We start from the raw sequence: 25,023 nt of genomic DNA on the forward strand, positions 1-25,023 counted from the left end.
GTTCCAGAAGAAAAAAAAAAATCATTTTTTCAGGTAAATCCCTTCTTTTTTTGAGGAACCCTTCCTTTCCCTTAGGAAAACACGGTTTGGTTATTTTGAAGGAAAACACACTTCTTGGTTTTGAGTAAAAACTTCCTTTTTTTGAGGCAAATACCCCTTTTCCTGAGGGAAATATCCCACCTTTTTCAGGGAAAAAAACCATCCCTGAGGCAAATACCCCTTTTCCTGAGGGAAAAACCCACCTTTTTCAGGAAAAAAACCCCATCCCTGAGGCAAATACCCCTTTTCCTGAGGGAAAAAACCCACCTTTTTCAGGGGAAAAAAACCGAAACTTTTTGATAAAAAAATCCCTTTTTCTCCTGAGGTAACATTGCCCCCACAAGGTCCGGTGTCGGTGCCAGGTTCTAGAGCCGGGTTCTAGAGCCGGCCCGCCCGGCATTGCGATGCCATGTTCTAGAGCCGGCCTCACGTCCCCTGGTTCTAGAGCCAGCCTGCTCACATTCGCGGTGCCGGGTTCTAGATCCAGGCCGTCCCGGCCCGTTGTGGCGGGTTCTAGAGCCGGCCTGCTCGCACCCGCGGTGCCGGGTTCTAGAGCCAGCCCGTCCGGCTCCGCGGTGCCGGGTTCTAGACCCCGCCGGCCCAGCCCATCTCGTCCGCCAGCTCCTCCTCCGCCGGCGGCCGCAGCGGTTCCTCGTCGCTGTAGACGGCGGGCGTGGGCGCGGGCGGAGCGCGGCGCCGGGTCAGCAGGTCTGTGGCCGCGCTCTCCATCTCGTCCATCGTCATGTCGCACGCGTCCGCGATCTCGCGCTTGGCCACCGCCACGAACTTGGGGTCGCGGGCGAACAGCCCCAGCCCCTCCGAGATCAGCACCTGGGTTGGGGGGGCGAGGGGGAGGCGCTGGCACCGGCATCGGAGGCGTGCCTGTGTCCCCCCATGTCCCTCTGCTTCCTCACTTCCTCCACCAGGCTGTTGGGCAAGCCACGGGCTGTCCCCCCCTCGCTACTTCCACCAGGCTGCCCACGCCCCCCCCCCCCAACTCACGGCCTCCACCAGGCTGTCAGCCGAGCCTCGGGCCAGGGCATCGTGGGGCCCGCAGGGCCGCAGGCGCAGCGGCGCGGGGGGGAACCAGCGGTTGAGGGGCGGCAGGCTGCCGCCCGCCCCCGCCGCCGGAGCCCCCTCCACCAGGATGAGCGGCGCGTACAGAACGTGCCCGCGGGCCGGGGCCGCCCAGGCCTGCGAGGAGCCCCCCAGGCGCCAGGTCTCGGAGCTGCCGTAGCCCTGGGGGCGGGATGGGGTCAGTGCGGGGGTGACACTGTCAGAGTGTCCCCCCTCCCCGTCTGTCTGTCCCACCTCCAGCAGTACCTGCGGCCGGGCAGGGCCGGGCGGGCCCGAGGGGTTGTAAGTGCCCGGGATGGGCTCGTCCTCGCAGCTACCCTGGCGCCGCAGGCACTGGATGGTGAAGGAGGGCTTCCGGCCTGGGGGGCATGGGCAGAGTCACCCCCTCAGCCAGGGACCCTCAGGGGCACCGGGCAGAGTCACCCTCTCAGCCAGGGACCCTCAGGGGCACCGGGCAGAGTCACCCTCTCAGCCAGGGACCCTCAGGGGCACCGGACAGGAGCCCTCTGGGCTATCGGAGGGCAGCGGGCAGAGTCCCCCCCCGATCTAGGGGCACCCGGGGGCACGGGGAGGGGTCAACCCCACCTATCAGGGATCCTTCCTGGGGTACTGCGGACACCCCCCTCCCCATCGGGGCACCACGGAGGGTCATCTTTCCTCGCCATCAGCCCCAGGGACCTTCCGGGGCTACCGTGGAACCGTCCCGGGCTACGGGGGAACTCGGTCAGCGCTGCCGGGTGCGATCACGGAGGGTCTCACTGGAGGCCCCGGCCCCTCCTTTGCCCCCCGGCCCCCTTTCCCGGCCCCGCCGTACCCGCGGGGGTGGGGGGCAGGAGCCGGCGCCGTTTCAGCTGCTGCCCCTCGCGAGCGCCGCTGCCGAACGCGAAGTGCCGGGGGGGCAGCGGCAGCGACCCCCCCCGGGGCAGCTCCGCCGCCCAGCGCGGGGGTCCCGGTGCCCTGCGGGGAACAAGGGGGTCAGTCCGGGCTGGGAACATCCCCTGGGACACCTCCCAGCGCGGGGTGATCCAGTGGGGTCAGGGGGCGACAGCATCACCCCCTCCCGGGACAGATCCCTCCAGTGCCCCCTCCCCAGTTACACACACCCCTCGCCTTTCGGGGGTCCCGGCAGCTTGGCACGGGGACAGCGTCAGGGCTGACGGGACCCCCCTCCCCAGCTGCAGGGACCTCTCTAGATGCGGTTCTGCCCCAGAGGCTCGGGGGTCGCGGTACCTGTCCCCGACCCAGCGGCGCCGGGCCGGTGCCGAGCTCTCCAGGTCCTCGTCGTGGCTGACATCCCCCGGCTCCCCTCCCGGCTCCTCCGCATCCTCGGCGGGGGCTTCCTCCTCCTGGTCCCCCGCGTCGGAGCGCCGCCTGCGCAGAGGGCCATGGGCACCCCCCGTCCTCCCCGGGAACCCCCGCCCCGTGTCGGGGTGTCCCCAGCCCCCCGTACCTGCCGCCAGGGCGGGGGGCTCCCCCGTGGGAGGGGGGCGCGGGGTCCTCCCGTTCGGTGGGCGCGGGGCTGGGGACGGGGGGCGGCTCCGAGAGCAGGGGGGAGCCGGGGGCGGAGCCGTAGAGCGTCTCGGGGGCCTGCGGAGAGACGCGGGTCGGTGGGCGCGGCCGCGGCACAGGTGTGGACATTCGGTGTGGATTTTGGACAGGTGTGGCCGGTGGGCGTGGCCATGGGACAGGTCATTTGGTATGGATTTTGGACAGGTGTGGCCGGTGGGAGTGGTCACAGAATAGGTGTGGCCATTTGGTGTGGCTTTGGGGGCAGGTGTGGCCTGTGGGCATGGGCAGGGTGGCACAGGTGAGGCCGGTGGGCGTGGTCGGTGGGCGTGGCAAATAAATGTGCTGTCGGTGGGCGTGGCCAAAGGAAAGGTGTGGTGGGCGTGGCTCACTGCGTAGGTGAGCGGCTCCTCCGAAGGGGCGTCCCCGCCCTCGTCCCCCTCCAGGTCACTCAGTGCCCGGCGCATCTCAGGGCCCAGAGCCTGCAGTGTCTGCAGCCCTGCCTGGGGGGACACAGGAGGGTCAGGGGGGTCACCTGGTGACACCTGGGACCCCCAGCCCCGCCCGGGGGTGTCGCACCTGCAGCGCACACTCGTTGCTGGGGCCTGCGTTAGCGCCCAGCATCCCCCGCTCCTTCCGCCGCCGGAACTTGCGGAAATAGTCCTGGATCAGGAAAGTGGCGTAGAACTTCCCGACGGTGACCTCCTCCTCTGGGGGACACGGAGGGTCAGGGGACAGCCGGGGGGCTGAGGGGACAGGGAGGGGACACGGCCCTCACGCACCCTCGGGTGGGGGGATGACCTCGTCCAGCAGCTTCGGCTTCGTCCTCTTCCAGATCTTCTTCACCACAGCCCGAAGCTCCTTGTTGGCCACATCCAGGTTCCCTGCAGGGGACACACAGGGACACACAGCCATGACTGTCACCCCCTGCTGTCCCCTGCCCCCTCCACACCCTCCCAGCTCCCCACCTTCCGTCTTGATCTTGAGGGAGGTGCGGACCAGAGCGAAGAGCGTCGCGTTGAAGGTGACGGTCCCGTCCGAGTTGAGGGGCATGTTCATGGCCACCAGGCGCTGGGAGGGGACAAGAGGGGGGTGAATCTGGGTGGCTCCCCCCAGGAGCACCCCAAATCCCCCCAGGAACCCCCCCAGACCTTGCAGGCCACGCGGTGTGGGCAGAGCTTCCCAAAGCCCAGTGGGGGCTGGATCCGGCGCAGCAGCGTCACCACGTCCAGGTGTTTGATGCGGCCCCTGGGGACGGGGGACAGGAGGTCACGGGTGGTCCGGACACCTGACCCCCCCGGATGGGGACAAGGGGACAATTACACACTTGGCTGCGGGGTCGTACTCGGACCACACGCGCTTGAACTCGTCCAGGTGGTGCGGGCCCAGGATGGACCAGTCGCGTGTCAGGTAATCAAAGTTGTCCATGATCACAGCCACGAACAGGTTGATGATCTGGGGGCGTCAAGGGGGGCTTCAGGATGTCCATAGGGGTCCTGAGGGGTGTGGGGCAGTGCTGGGGCCGTGGGGCAGGCCCCGTGTCTCACCAGGAAGGCGCAGAGCATGAAGAAGCTGATGAAGTAGGCGATGGCGAAGTTGCTGCCGCAGGTGAACTCCTCCCCCGGGCCCGCGTCCGACTCGGGGTCGCAGCGCTTGCCCGGCAGGCTGGCCAGCATGATCTCCTGCCACGCCTCCCCCGTGGCACACCTGCAGCCCACGGGACACACCTGTACCCCTGTGACACACCTCTACCCCCAAGGCACACCTGTACCCCCAAGGCACACCTGTACCGCCGTGGCACACCTGTACCCCCGGGGCACACCTGTACCCCCAAGGCACACCTGTACCCCTGTGACACACCTGTACCCCTGGGGCACACCTGTACCCCTGTGACACACCTGTACCCCTGGGGCACACCTGTACCCCTGTGGGGCACACCTGTACCCCTGTGACACACCTCTACCCCCAAAGCACACCTGTACCCCCAAGGCACACCTGTACCCCCATGGCACACCTGTCCCGCCGTGGCCCACCTGTCTGCAGCCCACGGGACTGTACCCCCAAGGCACACCTGCAGCCCACGGGACACACCTGTACCCCCAAGGCACACCTGTATCCCCATGGCAAACCTGTACCCCTGTGACACACCTGTACCCCCATGGCAAACCTGTACCCCTGTGACACACCTGTATCCCCATGGCAAACCTGTACCCCTTGGGCACACCTTTGTCCCCCCCAGTGCACACCTGCACCCCCCAGGACACACCTGTACCCTTATGACACATCTATACCCCCATGGCACACCTGCAGCCCACGGGACACACCTGTACCCCTGGGCACACCTGTGTCCCTCACACTGCACACCTGTACCCTGGGCATACCTGTATCTCCATGGCACACCTGTACCCCACGGGACACACCTGTATACCCATGGCACACCTGTACCCCTGTGACACACCTGTGTCCCCATGGCACACCTGTACCCCTGGGGCACACCTGTGTCCCCATGGCACACCTGTACCCCTGGGGCACACCTGTACCCCTGTGGCACACCTGTGTCCTCCCCACTGCACACCTGTACCCCTGGGGCACACCTGTACCCCCCCACAGGACACATGTGCCCCTGTGACACACCTGTACCCCACGGGACACACCTGTACCCCTGGGCACACCTGTGTCCCCCCCACTGCACACCTGTACCCCTGGGGCAGATTTGTAACCCCCTTCATGATTCATTGAGAGGAAGCTCCAAAGTCCCATGAGAAGCCCAGAGCCCCCTGGCCTCCCAGAGCCCCCCGAGCCCCTGCAGACCCCCCAGAACCCCCCAGGCCCCTGTCCCCACCTGAAGAGCAGCAGCACGGCCTGGGGGAAGGTCTGGAAATTGTTGTTGCGGTTGATCTGGGTCCCGTCCTGCAGCGCCACCTTCCCGAAGGTCTGGGGGGGACAGAGGGGGCGGGGGGCTTACAGGACACCCCCCCCCACGCCCCTCACACCCCCCATATCCCTCACCTCCCCCCGGGACCCCTCACCTCCCCCAGGCCCCTCACCTGCATCCCGATGACGGCATAGATGAAGAAGATCATGGCGATGAGCAGAGCGACGTAGGGCAGGGCCTAGGGACAGAGCGGGGGTGAGGGGGTGCTGGGGGTCCCCCCTCCATGTCCCCTCTCCTCTTTGTCCCCCACCACGTCCCCCCCATCCCACCTGGAAGGACTTGACGAAGGTCCAGAGCAGGGTGCGGATGCCCTCACCCTTGGAGAGCAGCTTCACCAACCGCATCACGCGGAAGAGCCGGAAGAAGGTGATGGAGATGCGGGAACTGTCCTCTGAGCTCTGCAGGGAGGGGGGTCAGGGGCACCCCAAAACACCTGCACAGCCCCCCCCGAAAACCCCCAGCTGGGGACACCTCCCCGTACCTCACCAACGTGCCCCCCGTTCTGTGACAGGCAGATGGGACGATGGAGATGGATGAAGATGATGGAGATGGAAATGATGGAGATGATGAAGACAGACAGATGGCCATGAGGACATGGACCAGGGAGAGACCCAGACATCCAGGAGCACCCCAAAACATCAACTCCCCCTGAGCCAGGGGACAAGGAGGGCGACTCACGTTGACCTCGGTGACGGCGATGTCCACCACGCTGCCCACCACGATGAGGGCATCAAAGGTGTTCCAGGCATCGCAGAAGTAATGCTGGGGTGGGAGGGAGGTGGTGAGGACCCCCTGTCTATGACCCCCCTTGTGTCACCCCTTGTGTGACCCCCGTCCCGTGACACCCCTGCGGCGTACCCGGGGTTTGAAGGCGATGATCTTGAGCACCATCTCCACGGTGAAGAGCCCCGTGAACACCATGTTGAGCAGGTCCATCACGTAGTTGAAGGGCTTGGACTGCTCATAGTGCTGGGGGGGGACACGGGGGTCTGGCACTGTCCCTCTGTGACCCCCCTGTCCCCCCAGGTGTCCCCCCCACCTGCACGGCCAGGGCGATGGTGTTGAGCAGGATGAGGACGAACATGATGTACTCGAAGGCGGTGGAGTTGACCATGGCCCACACGCGGTACTGGGTGCGGTTCTTGGGGATGTAACGGCGCAGCGGCTGTGCCTTCAGCGCGTACTCCACACACTGCCGCTGCGGGGACAGGGGACAGCGTGGGGACAGCGTGGGGACATGGCCACCCTGCTGCCGTCCCACCTCCACCCCACACACTGCCGCTGCAGGGACAGGGGACAGCGTGGGGCCAGTGCAGGGACAGTGTGGGGACACGGCCACCCCACTGCCACCCCACACACTGCTGCTGCAGGGACAGGGGACAGTGTGGGGACAGTGCAGGGACAGCGTGGGGACATGGCCACCCCACTGCCGTACCACACACTGCTGCTGCAGGGACAGGGGACAGTGTGGGGACAACGTGGGGACATGGCCACCCCGCTGCCACCCTACCCACTGCCGCTGCGGGGACAGGGGACGGTGTGGGGACAGCGTGGGGACATGGCCACCCCACTGCCACCCCACCTCCACCCCACACACTGCCGCTGCGGGGACAGGGGACGGTGTGGGGACAGCGTGGGGACAGTGCAGGGACAGCATGGGGACACCACAGTGTTATGGGGACACCACAGGGTTATGGGGACATGGCAGAGCCAAGGGGACACGGCAGGGCCATGGGGACAGGGCAGGGCCCGGCCAGCGTGTCCCCACACCTGGTTCTTGTCGAGCTCGCAGTTGCGGTACTCGCTCTCGCCCTGCGCGCGGAAGGTGATGATGACGAAGCCCACGAAGATGTTCATCATGAAGAAGGCGATGACGATGATGTAGACGATGAAGAAGATGGAGATCTCCACACGGTAGTTGTAGATGGGCCCCTGGTTCTCGGCGTTGGCGTCGATGGCCTTGTACAGCAGCCTGGGGGGGACACGGTGCTGGGGGTGTCCCCGCGGGGGTGGCAGTGTCCCTGTGCCCACCCCAGGGACTCACGCTGGCCACCCCTCAAAGGTGGACACGGTGAACAGGGCCATCATCCCCGCCAGGACATTGTCGAAGTTGAAGTCACTGTTGAGCCAGAGGCGCTCCCGCACCGACGGGTGGGACACGTCCCCGTCCTTGTACACCAGGAATGTCCCCCTGGGATGGGGGCACGGGGACAGCGAGGGTGAGACACCCCCTGGACACTGCCACCACTGAGACCCCCTGGACGTCCCCATCCTTGTACACCAGGAATGTCCCCCTGGGATGGGGGCACGGGGACAGCGAGGGTGAGACACCCCCTGGACACTGCCACCACTGAGGGGTGGGACACATCCCCGTCCTTGTACACCAGGAATGTCCCCCTGGGATGGGGGCACGGGGACAGCGAGGGTGAGACACCCCCTGGACACTTCCACTGACTGGGGGGCCACAGGGACACCACAAGAACAGCAATAGCAGAACCCCATGGGGACACAGGGACAGCACAGGGTCACAGGGACAGCAATGGTGAGACCCCAACAGGACACTGCCACCAGCAGGGGGGTGGGACACCATGGGGACACCGTTGGGGTGGCTCAGGGCCAGGATTTGAGGCGCAGGGCTCAGTTTGGGGTGTGGGGTCATTTTTGGGGTGACGCTCACTTGCACTCTCCTGGCGTGTGCTTGGCCTCGTCAGTGCAGCTGTAGAACTTGCCCTGGGGGGATCGGGGGGTCAGGGGGACCCTCAGCCCCCTGAGGGGGTGGGGACCCCTCAGAGGAGGGGTGGGGACCCCTCAGAGGGGTGGGGACCCACGGGGTCACCTTGAAGAGCTGCACCCCGATGCAGGCGAACATGAACTGCAGCAGCGTGGTGACGATCATGATGTTCCCGATGGTGCGGATGGCCACGAACACGCACTGCACCACGTGCTGGGGACGGGGACAGGGACAGCGGTGTCACCGGGGCAGGGGGACAGCGACAGCGGTGTCACCGGGGCAGGGGGACAGGGACACGGATGTCACCAGGCAGGGGGACAGGGACAGGGATGTCACCAGGCAGGGGGACAGCAACAGCAGTGTCACCAGGGCATGGGGACAGAGACAGGGACAGCGGTGTCACTGGGGCAGGGGGACAGAGACAGGGACAGCAGTGTCAGCGGGGCAGGGGGACAATTACAGGGACAGGGGTGTCACCAGGGCAGGGGGACAGGGACAGCGGTGTCACTGGGGCAGGGGGACAGGGACAGCGGTGTCACCGGGGCAGGGGGACAGCGACAGCGGTGTCACCGGGGCAGGGGGACAGGGACACGGATGTCACCAGGCAGGGGGACAGGGACAGGGATGTCACCAGGCAGGGGGACAGCAACAGCAGTGTCACCAGGGCATGGGGACAGAGACAGGGACAGCGGTGTCACTGGGGCAGGGGGACAGAGACAGGGACAGCAGTGTCAGCGGGGCAGGGGGACAATTACAGGGACAGGGGTGTCACTGGGGCAGGGGGACAGGGATGTCAGTGTCACTGGGGCATGAGGACAGGGACAGTGTCACTGGGGCATGGGGACAGGGACAGTGATGTCACCAGGGCAGGAGGACATGGACAGGGGTGTCACTGGGGCATGAGGACAGGGACAGGGACAATGTTACCAGGGCATGGGGACAGGGACAGCAGTGTCACTGCAGCATGGGGACAACAGAGATCCTGGGGACATGTGGACAAGTGAGGCACTGAGGCCACTGTGTGCTGGGGACATCTGTGACACTGCTACCTTGGGACATTAGGGACACAGAGACAATGGGGACCCCTGTGCCACCAGCAGCACCCAGTGCTCCCAGACCCACCAGTACAGTGCCCCAGCCTGCCATGGCTATTGCTGGGAGGATGTCATTCCCAGTGCTCCCAGTGCTCCCAGTCCATCCCAGTGCATCCCAGTGCTCCCAGTCCCTCCCAGTGCATCCCAGTGCTCCCAGTCCCTCCCAGTCGCTCCCAGTGCATCCCAGTGCATCCCAGTGCTCCCAGTCCCTCCCAGTCCCTCCCAGTGCATCCCAGTGCTCCCAGTCCCTCCCAGTGTTCCCAGTGCCTCCCAGCACTCCCAGTTGCCCACCTTGAGGCCCTTGGCGCGGTTGATGGCTCGCAGAGGCCGCAGGACGCGCAGGACCCGCAGGATCTTCACCACCGAGATGGCGCTGGAGCTGCCAAGGGACACACCAGTGCTCCCAGTAACGCCCCCAGTGCTCCCAGTAACACCCCCTGTGCCCCCAGTAACGCCCTCAGTGCCTCCAGCAGCACTTCACTGTTTTCCAGGGTCCCCAGCAATGGCCCCAGAGCCCCCAGTCAGGTTCCTTGTACCCTCCCAGTGCCCCCAGTGTTGAGCCTGGCCCCTCCCAGTGCTCCCAGTTGCTCCCAGTTGCCCCCAGCTCACTGCATGCCGAAGGAGATGAGGGAGACGCCGACCACCAGCACGTCCAGGAGGTTGAACCAGTTGCGGAGGAAGGAGCCTTTGTGCAGGAATCCACCGAACACCGTCATCTGTGGGGGAACGTGAGCGCTCAACTGGGGACCCCCTGTCCCTGGGGGCACCCCAAACCCTGAGAACCCCCTCCCAAAACCCTGGAAATCTCCCAGACCCCGGGAACCCCCCCATCCCAAACCCTGGGAACCCCCCAAACCCTGGGAACCCTCCACCCCAAACACTGGGAACCCCTTCCCAAAACCGTGGGGAACCCCCAAAAACCCCAGGAACCCCTTCAAACCCTGGGGAGCCCCCTCCCAAACCCCAGGGAACCCCCAAAAACCATGGGACCACCCCAAACCCCAGAGACCCCCCATACCTTGAGCAGGATCTCCACGGTGAAGATGGAGGTGAAGGCGTAGTCGAAGTAGCCCAGGATCTGGGGGTGGGGTGGGGAGGGGGGAACGGGGTGACCCCGACCCCTCTCAACCCCCCCCGACACCCCTGACCTCCTGAACCCCCCAAACACCCCCAGATTCCCCCTCAACCCCTCCTTGCCTTTCCCAGCCCCCCCCATTTCTGCTCCCCAACTCCGGGCGAGCAGATCCCATGTGGGGTGCACTCTCCCACACCCCCAGTGCCCCCAGTCCCTCCCAGTTTGCCCAGTGTGCCCAGTAGCCCACGTGGTTGCGGGGCGAGTGGGCGCGCACGGGGTCCTCTGCGGCCAGGGAGATGCTGCTGAGGATGATGAAGACGAGGATGAGGTTGGTGAAGATGTGGTGGTTGATCAGGGCGTGGCACTTCACCCGCAGCCTGCACCAGGCACACGTCAGCTCCCAGTGCTCCCAGTGCCCCCCAGTGCTCCCAGTGCCCCCCAGTTTGTGTCTCCAGTCCCAGTGCTCCCAGTCCCCCAGTGCTCCCCATCCATCCCAGTGCTCCCAGTCCCCCCAATTTGTGTCTCCAGTCCCAGTGCTCCCAGTCGCCCCCAATTTGTCTCCAATCCCAGTGCTCTCAGTCCCCCCAGTGCTCGCAGTCTCCAGTGCTACCAGTCCATCCCAGTGCTCCCAGTTCATCCAGTGCTCCCAGTCCCCCCAGTCTGTGTCTCCACTCCCAGTGCTCCCAGTCCCCAGTACTCCCAGTTCATCCCAGTGCTCCCAGTCCCCCCAGTTTGTGTCTCCAATCCCAGTGCGCCCAGTCCCCCCAGTTCTCCCAGTCCCCCAAGTGCTCCCAGTCCCTCCAGCTTGTGTCTCCAGTCCCAGTGCTCCCAGTTCCCCCAGTCTATATCTCCAATCCCAGTGCTCCCAGTGCTCCCAGTGCCCCAGTGCCACTCACGGGTTGGTGCTGCTCAGCACGAAGAAGGCGCTGCCCTCGGGGATCGGGGTCACCTTGGTCTTGGGGGCCTCCTCCAGGGACTCCAGCCGGGCCCTCCCCAGGCTGTCACGCTCCCCCCCGGCCTCCTCGTCACCTGCAAGGGACCCCATGTCCAGCCATTGTCACATCCCCCCCTCCAGGGACCCCCGTGTCTGGCCACTGTCACCTCTCCGGGGTCCCTGTGTCCAGGCACTGTCACCTCTCCAGGGTCCCCACCCTAGACACTGTCACCTCCCCAGGGACCCTGTGTCCAGGCACTGTCACTTCCCCAGGGTCCCCGTGTCTGGCCACTGTCACCTCCCCAGGGACCCTGTGTCCAGCCACTGTCACCTCACTAGGGACCTCACCCCAGGCACTGTCACACCCCTGCAGGGACCCCCATGTTCAAGGACTGTCACCCCCCAGGGGCCCTCCATGTCACCCCCCTCTGGGAACCCCCACCCCAGGCATTGCCATCCCCCTCCAGGGACCCCATCTCGTGTCACTGTCACCTCCCCCAGGACCCTGATGCTCAAGAACTGTCACACCCCCCCATCACGGACCCTCACATCAGGGCACTGCCACCCCCCAATGTCCCCGATGCCCGGGCAGGTGACACTCACCTTCCTCCACCTCCTCCTCCTCCTCCTCTTCCTCCTGCGGCTGATCCCCCTCAACCTGGGGAGGGGGAGGGGTGAGGGGCTGTGCACACTTTGGGGGGAGGGAGGGACCCCCCCAAGACCCCCCAGTCACGGTCCCCCCCCCCCCCGGGACCCCCCTCACCTTCACAGCCACATCCTGGCTCTCCGTCCCCGCCTCTGCCTCCCCAGCCTTGTCCCTGGGTTGGGGGAAAAGGGGGGCTCAGCCAGGGGGTCCCGGGGGTCGGGCACCCCCCAGGGGGCCCAGGGGATGGGTGTCCCCCCCATCACCCCCAAAAGGGCCCCAGGGGTCCGTGCTCACTTTTTGTCCCCCCCCGAGTTGATGTTGTCACCATCCGCCAGGTTGTCCACGGCGATGGCCAAGAAGACGTTGAGGAGGATGTCTGAGGGGAGAGAAGGGCTCACCAGTGCTCCCAGTATCCTCCCAGTATCCTCCCAGTATCCCCCAACGCCCTCCCAGTGATCCCACTCCCCCCTTTTATCATTCCAAGCCCCACTCTGTCCCACCACAGCTCCATCAGTTACCCTGTGATCCATTCCCAGTTCCCCAGCTCCCCGCTCCCAGTCCCTCCCAGTGCTCCCAGTCCCTCCCAGTGCTCCCAGTGCTCTTGGTTCCTCCCAGTGCTCCCAGTGCCCCCTGTGCTCCCAGTCCCTCTGATGCTCCCAGTGCCCCCTGTGCTCCCAGTCCCTCCCAGTGCCCCCAGTGCTCTTGGTTCCTCCCAGTGCTCCCAGTGCCCACAGTGCTCCCAGTCCCTCCCAGTGCCCTCAGTCCCTCTGGTGCTCCCAGTGTCCACAGTGCCCACAACGCTCCCTGTGCCTCCCAATGTTCCCAGTCCTCCCAGTGCTCCCTGTGCTCCCAGTCCCTCCCAGTGCCCCCAGTGCTCTTGGTTCTTCCCAGTGCTTCCAGTGCCCCCAGTGCTCCCTGTGCCTCCCAGTGCTCCCAATATTCCCAGTGCTCCCAGTGTTCCCGGTACCCACAGTGCTCCCACTCCCTCCCAGTCCCTCCCAGTCCCTTTGGTCCCTCCCAGTGTCCCCAGTGCTCCCAGTAGCCCCCGTGCCCCCAGAGCCCAGGCTGCCCACGCACAGTTCCCGCAGATGAAGAGGATGATGAAGTAGACACAGACGAGCATCCCGGGGAACACGGGGCCACCGTAGGCCATGATCCCATCGTACATCACCGCGTTCCAATCCTCCCCCGTCAGGATCTGGGTGAGTGGGGGGTCCCCAAACCTCAGTGCCACCCCCACCAGTGCTCCCAGTACACCTCTGCCTCCCAGTTCTGAGTGTGCAGCATCACACCAGAGAGGCTACAGGGTGGTGATGGGATGGTTTGAGGGGGGCTCATGGATTTTGGGGTCTCCCCGGAGGTTTAGGGGACCCACGAGATTCAAGGTCCCTCACAGGTGTTGGGATATCTCACAGCTTTTAGGGTCTCCCTTGGGTTTGGAGGTCTCACACAAATTCTGGGGTTCCCCATAGTTTTGGGGTCTCCTCATGGCTTTAGGGTCCCCCGTGCATTTTGGGGTGCCCCACCCCACAACTTTCAGAGCCTCCTCTGGGGTTTCAGGGTCTGACACCCCTGCAGGCTTTGGGGTCACCCTTCAGGGATTTCAGGTTCCCCCCAGGTTTTGGGGTCTCCTCAAGGCTTTAGGGTCCCCGGTGCATTTTGGGGTGCCCCCCACATAACTTTCAGAGCTTCCTCTGGGGTTTCAGGGATGCCCTGCAGGCTTTGGGGTCTCCCTGAGGGATTTCAGGTTCCCCATAGTTTTGGGGTCTCCTCATGGCTTTAGGGTCCCCCGTGCATTTTGGGGTGCCCCACCCCACAACTTTCAGAGCCTCCTCTGGGGTTTCAGGGTCTGACACCCCTGCAGGCTTTGGGGTCACCCTTCAGGGATTTCAGGTTCCCCCCAGGTTTTGGGGTCTCCTCAAGGCTTTAGGGTCCCCGGTGCATTTTGGGGTGCCCCACCCCACAACTTTCAGAGCCTCCTCTGGGGTTTCAGGGTCTGACACCCCTGCAGGCTTTGGGGTCCCCCTGAGCGATGTCAGGTCCCCCCAGGTTTTGGGGTACCTGGAACACGGTGAGCAGGGCCTGCGGAAAGGTGTCGAAGGTGCTGCGCTTGGTCTGGGTCTCATCGAAGCTGAAGCGGCCCCCGAAGAGCTGCATGCCCAGGAGAGCGAAGATGATGATGAAGAGGAAGAGCAGCAGCAGCAGGGAGGCGATGGATTTCATGGAGTTCAGCAGGGACCCCACCAGGTTGCTCAGTGATGCCCAGTGCCTGCGGGACATGTGGGTTACTGGGAGCACTGGGAAGGGCTGGATGGATGGTGCAGAGCCAACACCTGGTGGAACTGGCCCAGGGACTGGGGTTACCGGGGGCACTGGGAGCACTGGGAAGGGCTGGATGGATGGTGCAGAGCCAACACCTGGTGGAACTGGCCCAGGGACTGGGGTTACCGGGGGCACTGGGAAGAGGCCAGTGCAGAGCCAACACCTGGTGGTGGGGGGTGTTGCAGCATCGGGGTGTCACCAGTTTGGGACATCACAGCATTAGGGCATTGCTCCCTTGGGACATCGGGGTGTTGTGGCTTTGGGACATTGCAGAGCTGGGACATTGGGGTGTTGGGGTACTGGAGAACCACAGTGTTTGGGTGTCCTGGTGTTGTGGCACTGGGGTGTCCTGGTGTCGGGGTGTCCCGGTGCACGGCACCAGGTGTCCCATTGTTGGGTTGTTCTAGTGTTGGGGTGTCCCAGTGTCAGGGTGTCCCAGTGCTGTGGCACTGAGGTGTCCCGGTGTTGAGGTGTTCCAGTGTGTGGCACTGCAGTGTCCCATTTTTGGGGTGTCCCAGTGTCCAGGTGTCCCATTGTTGGGGTGTCACAGTGTCCGGGTGTCCTGGTGTCGGGGTGTCCCAGTGTCAGGGTGTCCCAGTGTCGGGGTGTCCCAGTGTCGGGGTGTCCTGGTGTGTGGCACTGCAGTGTCCCATTGTTGGGGTGTCCCAGTGTCGGAGTGTCCCCGGTGTGCAGCACTGCGATGTCCCATTGTTGGGGTGTCCCATTGTTGGGGTGTCCCAGTGTCGGGGTGTCCCAGTGTTGGAATGTCCCCGGTGCGTGGCACTGCAGTGTCCCATTGTCGGAGTGTCATGGTGTCAGGGTGTCCTAGTGTCGGAGTGTCCCCGGTGCATGGCACTGCGGTGTCCCATTGTTGGCGTGTCCCAGTGTCGGGGTGTCACGGTGTCAGGGTGTCCTGGTGCGCGGCACTGCGATGTCCCATTGTTGGGGTGTCACGGTGTCGGGGTGTCCCGGTGTCGGGGTGTCCCCGGTGTGTGTCACTGCGGTGTCCCATTGTCGGGGTGTCACGGTGTCAGGGTGTCCCAGTGTCGGGGTGTCCCGGTGTCGGGGTGTCCCCGGTGTGTGTCACTGCGGTGTCCCATTGTTGGCGTGTCCCAGTGTCGGGGTGTCACGGTGTCAGGGTGTCCCAGTGTCGGAGTGTCCCCGGTGTGTGTCACTGCGGTGTCCCATTGTCGGGGTGTCACAGTGTTGGGGTGTCCCGGTGTCGGGGTGTCCCGGTGTCGGGGTGTCCCCGGTGTGTGTCACTGCGGTGTCCCATTGTCGGGGTGTCACGGTGTCAGGGTGTCCCAGTGTCGGGGTGTCCCGGTGTCGGGGTGTCACGGTGTCAGGGTGTCCCAGTGTCGGGGTGTCCCCGGTGTGTGTCACTGCGGTGTCCCCGCGCTGTCGCTCACCGGGTGACCTTGAAGACGCGCAGCAGGCGCACGCAGCGCAGCACGGAGATGCCGAGCGGCTCCATGGCGCCGCGCTCCACCAGCGCGGTCTCCAGCACGCCGCCGCACACCACGAAGCAGTCGAAGCGGTTGAAGAAGCTGGCGAAGTAGCACGAGGGGCCGAGCGCGTAGAGCTTCAGCACCATCTCGGCGGCGAACAGCGACAGCAGCGCCTTGTTGGCGTACGCTGGGGGGGACACCGGGGGACACACCCGAGTCACCACCGGCGGAGGGTGGGACGGGCCCCCCGAGCTCTGGGGGTGACGGGGAGCACCGGGGGATGTCAGGGGGGTGTTGTTTGGGGGATGTCGGGGGGGCACTGGGGGGGGTTGGGGGGTACCGAGGGGTTTGAGAGACACTGGGAGGTGTCGGGGGATACCGGAAGGTTTGGAGGGCCCTAGACATATCGCGATATCATCAATATTTCACCCATTTTCAGATAATTTCGGTATATTTTTCTATTTTCCATGTAAAGGTCCCCGTTGGGGGTGCAGCATTCCTGGAGGCGCTGCAATACCGGCACGGTGAGCGCAGCACAGAACGAGGGAGCTGCAGAGGGTCAGCGGGTGGCAGGACCAGGGCTGATATCGCGATATAATTCCAATTTCAGCCACTTCCCGATAGTTTTTCACTCTATTTTTCACCGATAAAGGTCCCCGGTGGGGGTGCACCGTTCCCGGAGGCACTGCAATACCGGGACGATGCGCGGAGCGGAGGGAGCAAGCTCCGGGTCCAACTCCCGAGCCCAAAAATCCGTTTAATATAAAGTCCTCTCATCGAGGACGTATCAGATATTAAACTGATAAGAACAGATACTACACTTGATCTTAGCCAAAAGGCCGAGAAGCGATACCCGAGCTGCCCCGAGCGCCCCGCCCGGCCCCGCCCGGCCCGCCCGTACCTCACGGACACCCCCGCGCCGCGCCCGCCCCGCTCCGGAGCCGCTCTGCGAGCTTTTCCCCAGCTCGTCCCGCGCTCTCCTCCCGCGGTTTGTACGCACCGACCCCGAAAATCCCGAAAATCGCCCCAGATTTTCGCTCCCATGATGCCTTTGGCGGCATCCGCGGCTCATTTGCATGCGCAGCCCGATTATTTACATAACCCCACCCTCGCCCCGCCCCTCTCCAGCCCTTCCCGATCTCCTCTTTTCTCCTCTGGCCCATCCCGCACTTTTCTCTCGCGTTCTGTCTGCACAGATCCCCAGAAATACAGGATGACCCGGGCAGCTGAGGGGGGAAAATATTCCCTGGGGGGGGTACCGAGGGGTTGGAGAGGCACTGGGGGGTACCGGAGGGTTTTGGGGGCCCTGGGGGTGTCGGGGCTACCGCTGGGTTTGGGAGGCACCGAGGGGTTAGAGAGGCACTGGGAGGTGTCGGGGGGTACTAGGGGGTCCCGGGGGGTCCCGGGGGTCGCACCCTGTGTCTCGGTGAGCCAGGGCGGCTGCCCGTGGTGCTCGGAGGCGATGGTCAGCGTGTTGAGGAACACGAGCAGCAGCACGGTCCAGTAGAAGGACACGGATTTCACGGCCGCGCGGCAGCGCCGGCGCCACAGGCGGTTCAGGCGGCGCAGGCGGCGACTGGGGGACAGCGAGGGCGTTCGGGGGGTGACAGAAAAACCCCCCTCGTCACGCGGGAGGAGGTGAGGGGTGTTTGGGTTTGGGGGGAATGAGGGGTCGCACAGACTCAGACCTCCGAGATCTCTGAGTCTCTCCAGCCCTAAAACCTCACCCAAACCAGCCACATCCAGGCTTTTAAAAACCCATTTTTTCCATAAAAACCATTTTCCTAATATCCAACCCATATTTCCCTTGGGACAGGGCAGATTTGGGGGTAGGGAAGGACAAGGGTAGGGAGGAATTTGGGGTGTTTTGGGGAACGTGGAGGAATTCGGGGTACAGGGTGATGAGAGGGGGTGGGGGATGTAGGAGCAGTGGGATTTTGGGGACAGAGGGGAGGTGGGGGGGTGACAGAGTCCCTGTCAGGTGGGATGGGTTGGGAGGCTTTAGGGGGGCCCCACTGTGGCCCTCCCCCCATTTTTTCCACACCCCCCTTCTTCTCCCCACTCACCAGAATTTTGTCTTTGTAATTTTGCCCCTGGAGAGAGAAAAGCAGAAATTACCCCAAAATTTGGGGATTCTGGAGGAGCCCCTCGGCCCTGGGGGGGATATCTGGGGGGGCTTTACAGGGGTTTTGGGGTCAGATTTGGTTGTGGGGGGCTTAGAGGATCCCTGGTTGGGGTACCTGGGGGTGATCATAGGGGTGCTGGGGTCGGTTTTGGGGTCCTGGACGGAGTATGGGGGGTCCGTGGGGTATGGAGGGGTCTCAGAGGGCTTTGAGGTGCTGTGGGGGTCAGTTCTGGGGTCTCGGGGTGCATCTGGGGGTGGGGTCGCTCCAGCTATGAGTGGTTTTGGGGGGACATGGGGGGGCTGTGGGAGGATCCTAAATTGTCCTGAGGCGCCGTAGGTGTCGGGTTTGGGGTCCCAGGGATTTGTGGGGTGTCACAGGGATCCGGGGCGCGTCCCTGGGGCCATGGGGGGATCCGGGGGCCCGGCGGGGTCGGGGGTCCCGTGTCCCGCCGGGGCTCACAGGCAGCGGTCACAGGCGGTCGGCGGCGCCTCCTCCTCCCCCACGGTCTCCGTGTTCACCGAGGTGGTCTCGCTGCCCGGGAGGCTGGCTGGGGTGGGGGGCACACGTCAGCCCGGGGGGGACTGGGGTGCCCGGCACGGGGGCATTTGGGGGGTCTGGGGTCAGGGAATGTGGGGTGCCCTGTCCAGGGAATTCAGGGTGCCCAGGTGTGGGTTTAAGGAATCTGGGTGTGCCCAGGTGCGAAGAATTTGGGGTGTCTGGGGTCAGGGAATTTGAGGGTACCCAGTCCAGGAAATTCAGTGTTCCCAGGTCTGGATTCAGGGAATTTGGGATGCTCAGGTTCAGGGAATTTGGGGGGCTTGGATTCAGGGAATTTGGGGTGCTTGGGTTCAGGGAATTTGGGGTGCTTGGGTTCAGGGCATCTGAGTGTGCCCAGGTCCGGAGAATTTGAGGTGTCTGGATCCAGGGAATTTGGGATGTCTGGATCCAGGGAATTTGAGTGTGCCCAGATCTAGGTTCAGAGAATTTGGGATGCCCAGGTCTGGGGCATTCTGGGGTGCCCAGATTAAGGGAATTTGGGGGGTCCGGGTCTGAGTTCAGGGAACTTGGTGTGCCTGAGTTCAGGGAATTTGAGGTACCCAGATCTGGGGGATTTAAGTGTGCCAGCCCAGGGGATATGAGATGTCTGGGTTCAGGGAATTTGGGATGTCTGGGTTCAGGGAATTTGGGATGTCTGGGTTCAGGGAATTTGGGATGTCTGGGTTCAGGGAATTTGGGATGTCTGGGTTCAGGGAATTTGGGATGTCTGGGTTCAGGGAATTTGGGATGTCTGGGTTCAGGGAATTTGGGGTGCCCCGGTCTGGGGGATTTGGGGTGCCCCGGGGGTACCGTGGGTGTCAGTGGAGTGACTCGCGTGGCGCAGCCACTTCAGCCGCGGCTTCCGCTTCCCCATCAGGTCCTCGGCGGTCAGACCTGTGGGAAAGAAGGGTCACAGAGCTCTGGGGGGGCTCAGGGGGGGGACTGGGGGGCCCGGCACGGGGGCATTTGGGGGGTCTGGGGTCAGGGAATGTGGGGTGCCCTGTCCAGGGAATTCAGGGTGCCCAGGTGTGGGTTTAAGGAATCTGGGTGTGCCCAGGTGCGAAGAATTTGGGGTGTCTGGGGTCAGGGAATTTGAGGGTACCCAGTCCAGGAAATTCAGTGTTCCCAGGTCTGGATTCAGGGAATTTGGGATGCTCAGGTTCAGGGAATTTGGGGGGCTTGGATTCAGGGAATTTGGGGTGCTTGGGTTCAGGGCATCTGAGTGTGCCCAGGTCCGGAGACTTTGAGGTGTCTGGATCCAGGGAATTTGGGATGTCTGGATCCAGGGAATTTGAGTGTGCCCAGATCTAGGTTCAGAGAATTTGGGATGCCCAGGTCTGGGGCATTCTGGGGTGCCCAGATTAAGGGAATTTGGGGGGTCCGGGTCTGAGTTCAGGGAACTTGGTGTGCCTGAGTTCAGGGAATTTGAGGTACCCAGATCTGGGGGATTTAAGTGTGCCAGGCCCAGGGGATATGAGATGTCTGGGTTCAGGGAATTTGGGATGTCTGGATTCAGGGAATTTGGGATGTCTGGGTTCAGGGAATTTGGGGTGCCCCGGTCTGGGGGATTTGGGGTGCCCCGGAGGTACCGTGGGTGTCAGTGGAGTGACTCGCGTGGCGCAGCCACTTCAGCCGCGGCTTCCGCTTCCCCATCAGGTCCTCGGCGGTCAGACCTGTGGGAAAGAAGGGTCACAGAGCTCTGGGGGGGCTCAGGATTTTGGGGTTCCCCCCATAACTGCCCCCCAGCCCCACTCACGGTGCTTCTCATGCTCCCCCTCCTCCTCGTCGCCCTCCAGCTCGGCCTGGGTGATCCAGTCCATGTAGCCCCGCAGATCCTCCTCCAGCTGCTGCTTCTCCCGCAGCTTCTGGAAGTCCCCGCGGGCCTTGGCCTTCTCTCTCTCCTTGGAGAATTCCCTGGGGAGGGGGCACAGGTGTGACCCCCAGACACAGCAAGGACAGTGCCCCACTGCTGACCTTCAGCCCCGCTGCTGGCTCCTCACCCGCTCAGCACCCCCAGCACCAGGTTGAGGACGAAGAAGGAGCCGAAGATGACGAGGCTGACGAAGTAAATCCAGGGCAGCTCGTGGCCCATGGCGTCCTGCATCTGTGGGGGGAGATTTGGGGTGAGGGGGTCCCCCCAAATCCCTCCTCAGGTCTGGCCAGTGACACCCAGCAGAGAGGTTTGGGGTTCTGCCCTGGCCTGGGGTGATTTGGGGGATCAGTGATGAGTGTGAGGATTTTTGGGGGGCTCAGGGTAGGTGTGAGGACCTGGAGGGGCTCAGAGATTTGTATGAGGATTCTGGGGGGCTCAGGGAGGTTTTGAGGATTTTGGGGAGGATCAGGGATGTGTGTGAGGACTTGGGGGGGGCTCAATGATTTGTGTGAGAATTCTGGGGGGCTGGGGAAGGGTTATGAGGATTTTGAGGGGGCTCAGGGGTCTCACCCAGTAGAGCACGTTGTTCCAGCCCTCCATGGGGATGCAGTAGATTTGGGGGGCTCAGTGATTTGTGTGAGAATTCTGGGGGGCTGGGGAAGGGTTATGAGGATTTTGAGGGGGCTCAGGGGTCTCACCCAGTAGAGCACGTCGGTCCAGCCCTCCATGGTGATGCACTGGATTTGGGGGGCTCAGGGAGGGGTTGTGAGGATTCTGAGGGGTCTCAGCGATTTGTGTGAGGATTCTGGGGGGCTCGGGGGTCTCACCCAGTAGAGCACGTCGGTCCAGCCCTCCATGGTGATGCACTGGAACACGGTGAGCATGGCGAAGAAGAAGTTGTCGAAGTTGGTGATGCCGCCGTTGGGCCCCTCCCAGCGGCCGCGGCACTCGGTGTTGTTCTGCAGGCAGGCGCGGCCGTGCCCCGAGAAGGCGCAGGGAGAGGGGTCATCCTCCGACTCCAGGTCTGGGGACAGGCGACAGCGAGCCCTGGTGACAGCTCCCGCCAGGGCGCCGCCCCTCGTCACTGCCCTCACTCAGCTCCGGTCCCCACTGAGAGATCCTGGTCCCGTGGGTAACTCTTGTCCCCGCTGAAAATTCCTGTTCCTGCTGAAAATTCCTGTCCTTGCTGAAAATTCCTGTCCCTGCTGACGATTCCTGTTCCTGCTGAAAATTCCTGTTCCTGCTGATTCCTGTCCCTGCTGACAATTCCTTCCCTACTGAAAATTCCTGTCCCTGCTGAAAATTCCTGTCCCTGCTGAAAATTTCTGTCCCTCCTGACCATTCCTGTCCCTGCTGAAAATTCCTGCCCCTGCTGACCATTCCTGTCCCCGCTGACCATCCCTCCCCCTGCTGAAAATTCCTGTCCCTGCTGACAATTCCTTCCCTACTGAAAATTCCTGTCCCTGCTGACCATCCCTGCCCCTGCTGACAGTTCCTGTCCCTGCTGAAAATTCCTGTCCCCAAGCTTCTCTTTCACCGGCACTAACTCAGCTGCTGTCCCCACTCTTGTCCCTCCTGCCTACTCACACCCCTGACGTTGCAGGGGTCAGGGGTGTGCTGGGAACTCCAGAAGAACACTGCTAGGGTGTCCTGGGGGGGTCCTCAGGGAATTTAGGGGGGTCTCAGTGTATTAATGAGCTCAGAACCCTGCTGGGGTGTCCTGGGGGGGGGTGCTCAGGGAATTTAGGGGGGTCTCAGTGTATTAAGGACCCCCAAAATCCTGCTGGAGTGTCCTGGGGGGTGCTCAGTGCTGGGGGGAGGTCTCAGGAGTTTTAGGGGAGCCTCAGTGTGGGGCGTCCCTGGGGGATCCCGGTCCCCGGGCTGGGGTACCTGGGAGCACTGAGGGACTCTGGGGGTGTCCCAGGGCTGGGGGGGACCCACGAGGTGACCCCCCCGTGCCTACCAGAGCCGATGAAGAAGCAGGTCTTGTGCATGCGGCCGATGAAGAGCTCGAGGCCGATGATGGCGTAGATGATGATGACGAAGAGCACGAGCAGCGCGATGTGCAGCAGCGGCACCATGGCCTTCATGATGGAGTTGAGCACGATGTGGAGGCCTGGGGGAGGCACGGGGGGGTTGGCAGGAGGCCGAGGGGGACCCCAAACCCCCCCGCGGTCCCCGGGGTCTCACTGGGGACGCCGGAGACGAGGCGCAGCGGGCGCAGCACGCGGAAGGCGCGCAGGGCCTTGACGTCGAAGCCGCCCGGCTTGCCGCTCATGTGGTGGGCATCGCCCGGCTTGTGGGACACCTGCTCCAGGATCACGCTGAACAGCCTGGGGGGACACCACGGGGTCACACGGCTCTGTGTCCCCCTCCCCCGGCTGTCCCTGTCCCCGGAGAGCCCCTGACCCCACGATGACGATGACGAAGTCCAGCAGGTTCCAGCCGTTGCGGATGTAGGCGCTGGGGTGCAGCACCAGCCCGTAGGCGATGATCTTCAGGAACGTCTCCACCGTGAAGATGATGAGGAACACGTACTCCACCTGCTCCTGGGGGGGGCATGGCGGGCAGGGGGGGTCAGCACCCCCTGCTGCAGGGGCGCACGGGGTCACCCGGCGTCCCCTTCCCCTTTTGGGGACCCCCCTCCCCTGACATGCTGACCCCTTCTCCAGGAGGGCATTCAGGACACCTCCGTCCCCTCATCGCTCACAGTGTCCCCTTTCCTGGGGATCAGGGACATTTGAGGACCCTCACTGACCCCACCACCCCTCCCAGCATCCCCTGGGGACATTTGGGGTTCCCCCTCCCAGCATCCCATTCTCCTGAGGAATGAGACAGGGATATTTGTCCCTTTTTGGGGACAAGAGACAGGGACCCTTGGGAACCCCCTTGCATCCCCGTTCTTTTGGGGACAAGGACACTCGGGAACCCCCTCAGCCCCTCACACCTCCCAGAGTCCCCTTCCCCTGGGTACAAGGGGCAGGAACACTTTGGGACCTCCCCTGACCCTCCCTTTGCCACCGGACAAGTGACAGGGACATTTGGGGACACCGCTGACGCCACCCCTTCCTTTGGGGCTCAAGGAATAGAGACATTTGGGGCGTCCTGCCCCAGTGTCTCCCCCCTCGGGGTGACAAGGGACATTTGGGCCCCCTCAGCCCCCTCCCAGTGTCCCCTTTGTGGGTGACTGGGGCGGCTCAGCCGGGATTAGGCCGCCCCCGCCCCCCCGGCCCCGGCGGCAAAGCGGATTAAGGCAGCGGCACAGCGTGTGCCAGGGGACACGTGTGACACAGGGACCCCCCCGCGTCCCCACAGCCCCTGCCACCCCACGGTGCCACCCTCCGGCACCTCCCCAAGTGCCACCCCCACGCCCTGCCCAGCCCAGGGTGGGGTGACCCCCCCCCGCCTTTCCCAGCACCCAGTGAAGGCCCCAGGGCAGTGCCAGGGTGGGGGGCGCCCCCCGCTCCTGGGGGGGTCTGGGGGTGCCCACCAGGTTGTGGTTGGAGGTGTTGGAGTCGTCCTCGGGGAAGGGGATGTAGACCCCCAGGGCCACGCAGTTGGCAAAGATGGTGGCGAGGATGAGGATGTCGAAGGGCCTGGGGGGAAGGGGGGGGCACCAGGTGTGGGGGGTCCCCAAGGCCCGCAGACCCCCCGAGCCCCCCACTCACTTCCACTCCACGATGCTGATGGCAGCCCCAGACCCCCGAGCCCCCCACTCACTTCCACTCCACGATGCTGATGGCCGCCCGGCGGATGGGGTTGTTGAGGCGGAGGCAGAAGAGGGCGCGGGGGGAGCGATGGACGCCCCCGGTGCCCCCCTGGCCCTTGTGCTTGGGGTGGGGGGGGCGGCGCTGCCGCTGCCCCGGGGGGGTCCCCCCGCCCGCAGCCCCCCCGGGGCCGTCGCTGGACCCCCAGCCCAGGGGCTGCCCCATGGCCTCGGCCAAGGGGGACAGATCCTTGGGGGGCCCTGCGGAGGGGAACGGCTGGTCAAGGATAGGGAGGGACCCCCAAACCTTTCCGGACCCCCCCAGGAGCCTCTAACCCTGGGACATCCCCGCCCACTCCCCAACAGCCCAATCCCACAGAGCAAAACCCCTCCGAGTCCTTCTGCAGCCCCCAGACTCCTCCTGTCTCCCCCCAAAATTCCTCCTTGACCCTCTCAAACCCTCGTGGACCCCCCCCCCAAACTCTGTCCAACCCTGAGACCACTTGGGCACAGAGTGACCCCCCCAGAACAGCTCCATCCCACTGGGGGTCCCCCCCCAACCTTCCTGGACACCCCCAACCACTCCTGAAAACCCTCAAGGGCCCCCCAAACCTTCCTGGACACCCCCAAACCTTCCTGGACCTTGAAATCTTCCTGGACCCCCCACCCTGCAAACCCTTCCCACCCTGAGACCCCCAATGACCCCCATCCCATAGACCAGGGACCCCCAAAACCCTCTGGACCCCCCCTTAAACCCTCACTTTTACCCAGGAGCCCCCCCAGACTCACCCTCTCCATTCTCCTCTGACTCTGACATGGTGGGGGGGCTTGGGGGGAGTTTCTGGAGGTTTTGGGGTACCCTGGGAGCGGGGGGAGGGTGGTCCAAAGGACTTTCAAGGGGATTTGTGGGGTCTGTTGGGATTTGGGATCATCGAGGGGATGGACTGGGGGGATCTGGGGGGGCAGGGGTGTTT

General features: G+C 64.1%; 1 protein-coding gene and 1 non-coding gene across 2 annotated transcripts; both read right to left on the bottom strand.

Moving 5' to 3' along the window:
* Window positions 1-448: 448 nt before the first annotated feature.
* CACNA1F (calcium voltage-gated channel subunit alpha1 F) lies at window positions 449-24,866 on the bottom strand. The gene is given in 46 exon segments (XM_041410769.1): window positions 449-870; window positions 1,042-1,278; window positions 1,363-1,475; window positions 1,931-2,073; window positions 2,347-2,487; window positions 2,567-2,703; window positions 3,015-3,125; window positions 3,202-3,332; window positions 3,405-3,506; window positions 3,591-3,693; window positions 3,774-3,870; window positions 3,950-4,077; window positions 4,170-4,329; window positions 5,465-5,556; window positions 5,670-5,735; window positions 5,827-5,955; window positions 6,236-6,526; window positions 6,597-6,755; window positions 7,328-7,529; window positions 7,602-7,748; window positions 8,235-8,287; window positions 8,394-8,501; window positions 9,674-9,761; window positions 9,992-10,098; window positions 10,401-10,460; window positions 10,705-10,834; window positions 11,354-11,486; window positions 11,989-12,049; window positions 12,155-12,209; window positions 12,332-12,413; window positions 13,115-13,235; window positions 14,099-14,306; window positions 15,769-15,994; window positions 17,223-17,383; window positions 17,874-17,900; window positions 18,393-18,480; window positions 20,060-20,143; window positions 20,227-20,384; window positions 20,471-20,574; window positions 21,171-21,367; window positions 22,307-22,459; window positions 22,534-22,676; window positions 22,753-22,892; window positions 23,834-23,939; window positions 24,064-24,310; window positions 24,839-24,866. Coding segments are annotated over 46 exon segments (6,003 nt in total). The 3' UTR covers window positions 449-624.
* On the bottom strand, window positions 16,468-16,658 carry LOC121339174. Its single transcript, XR_005953144.1, has one exon. It is a non-coding gene; the product is annotated as a U2 spliceosomal RNA (small nuclear RNA).
* Window positions 24,867-25,023: the final 157 nt, after the last annotated feature.

The sequence above is a fragment of the Onychostruthus taczanowskii genome, unplaced genomic scaffold (assembly GCF_017590055.1).
Source record: "Onychostruthus taczanowskii isolate IOZ18803 unplaced genomic scaffold, ASM1759005v1 scaffold334, whole genome shotgun sequence".
Lineage (NCBI taxonomy): Eukaryota > Metazoa > Chordata > Aves > Passeriformes > Passeridae > Onychostruthus > Onychostruthus taczanowskii.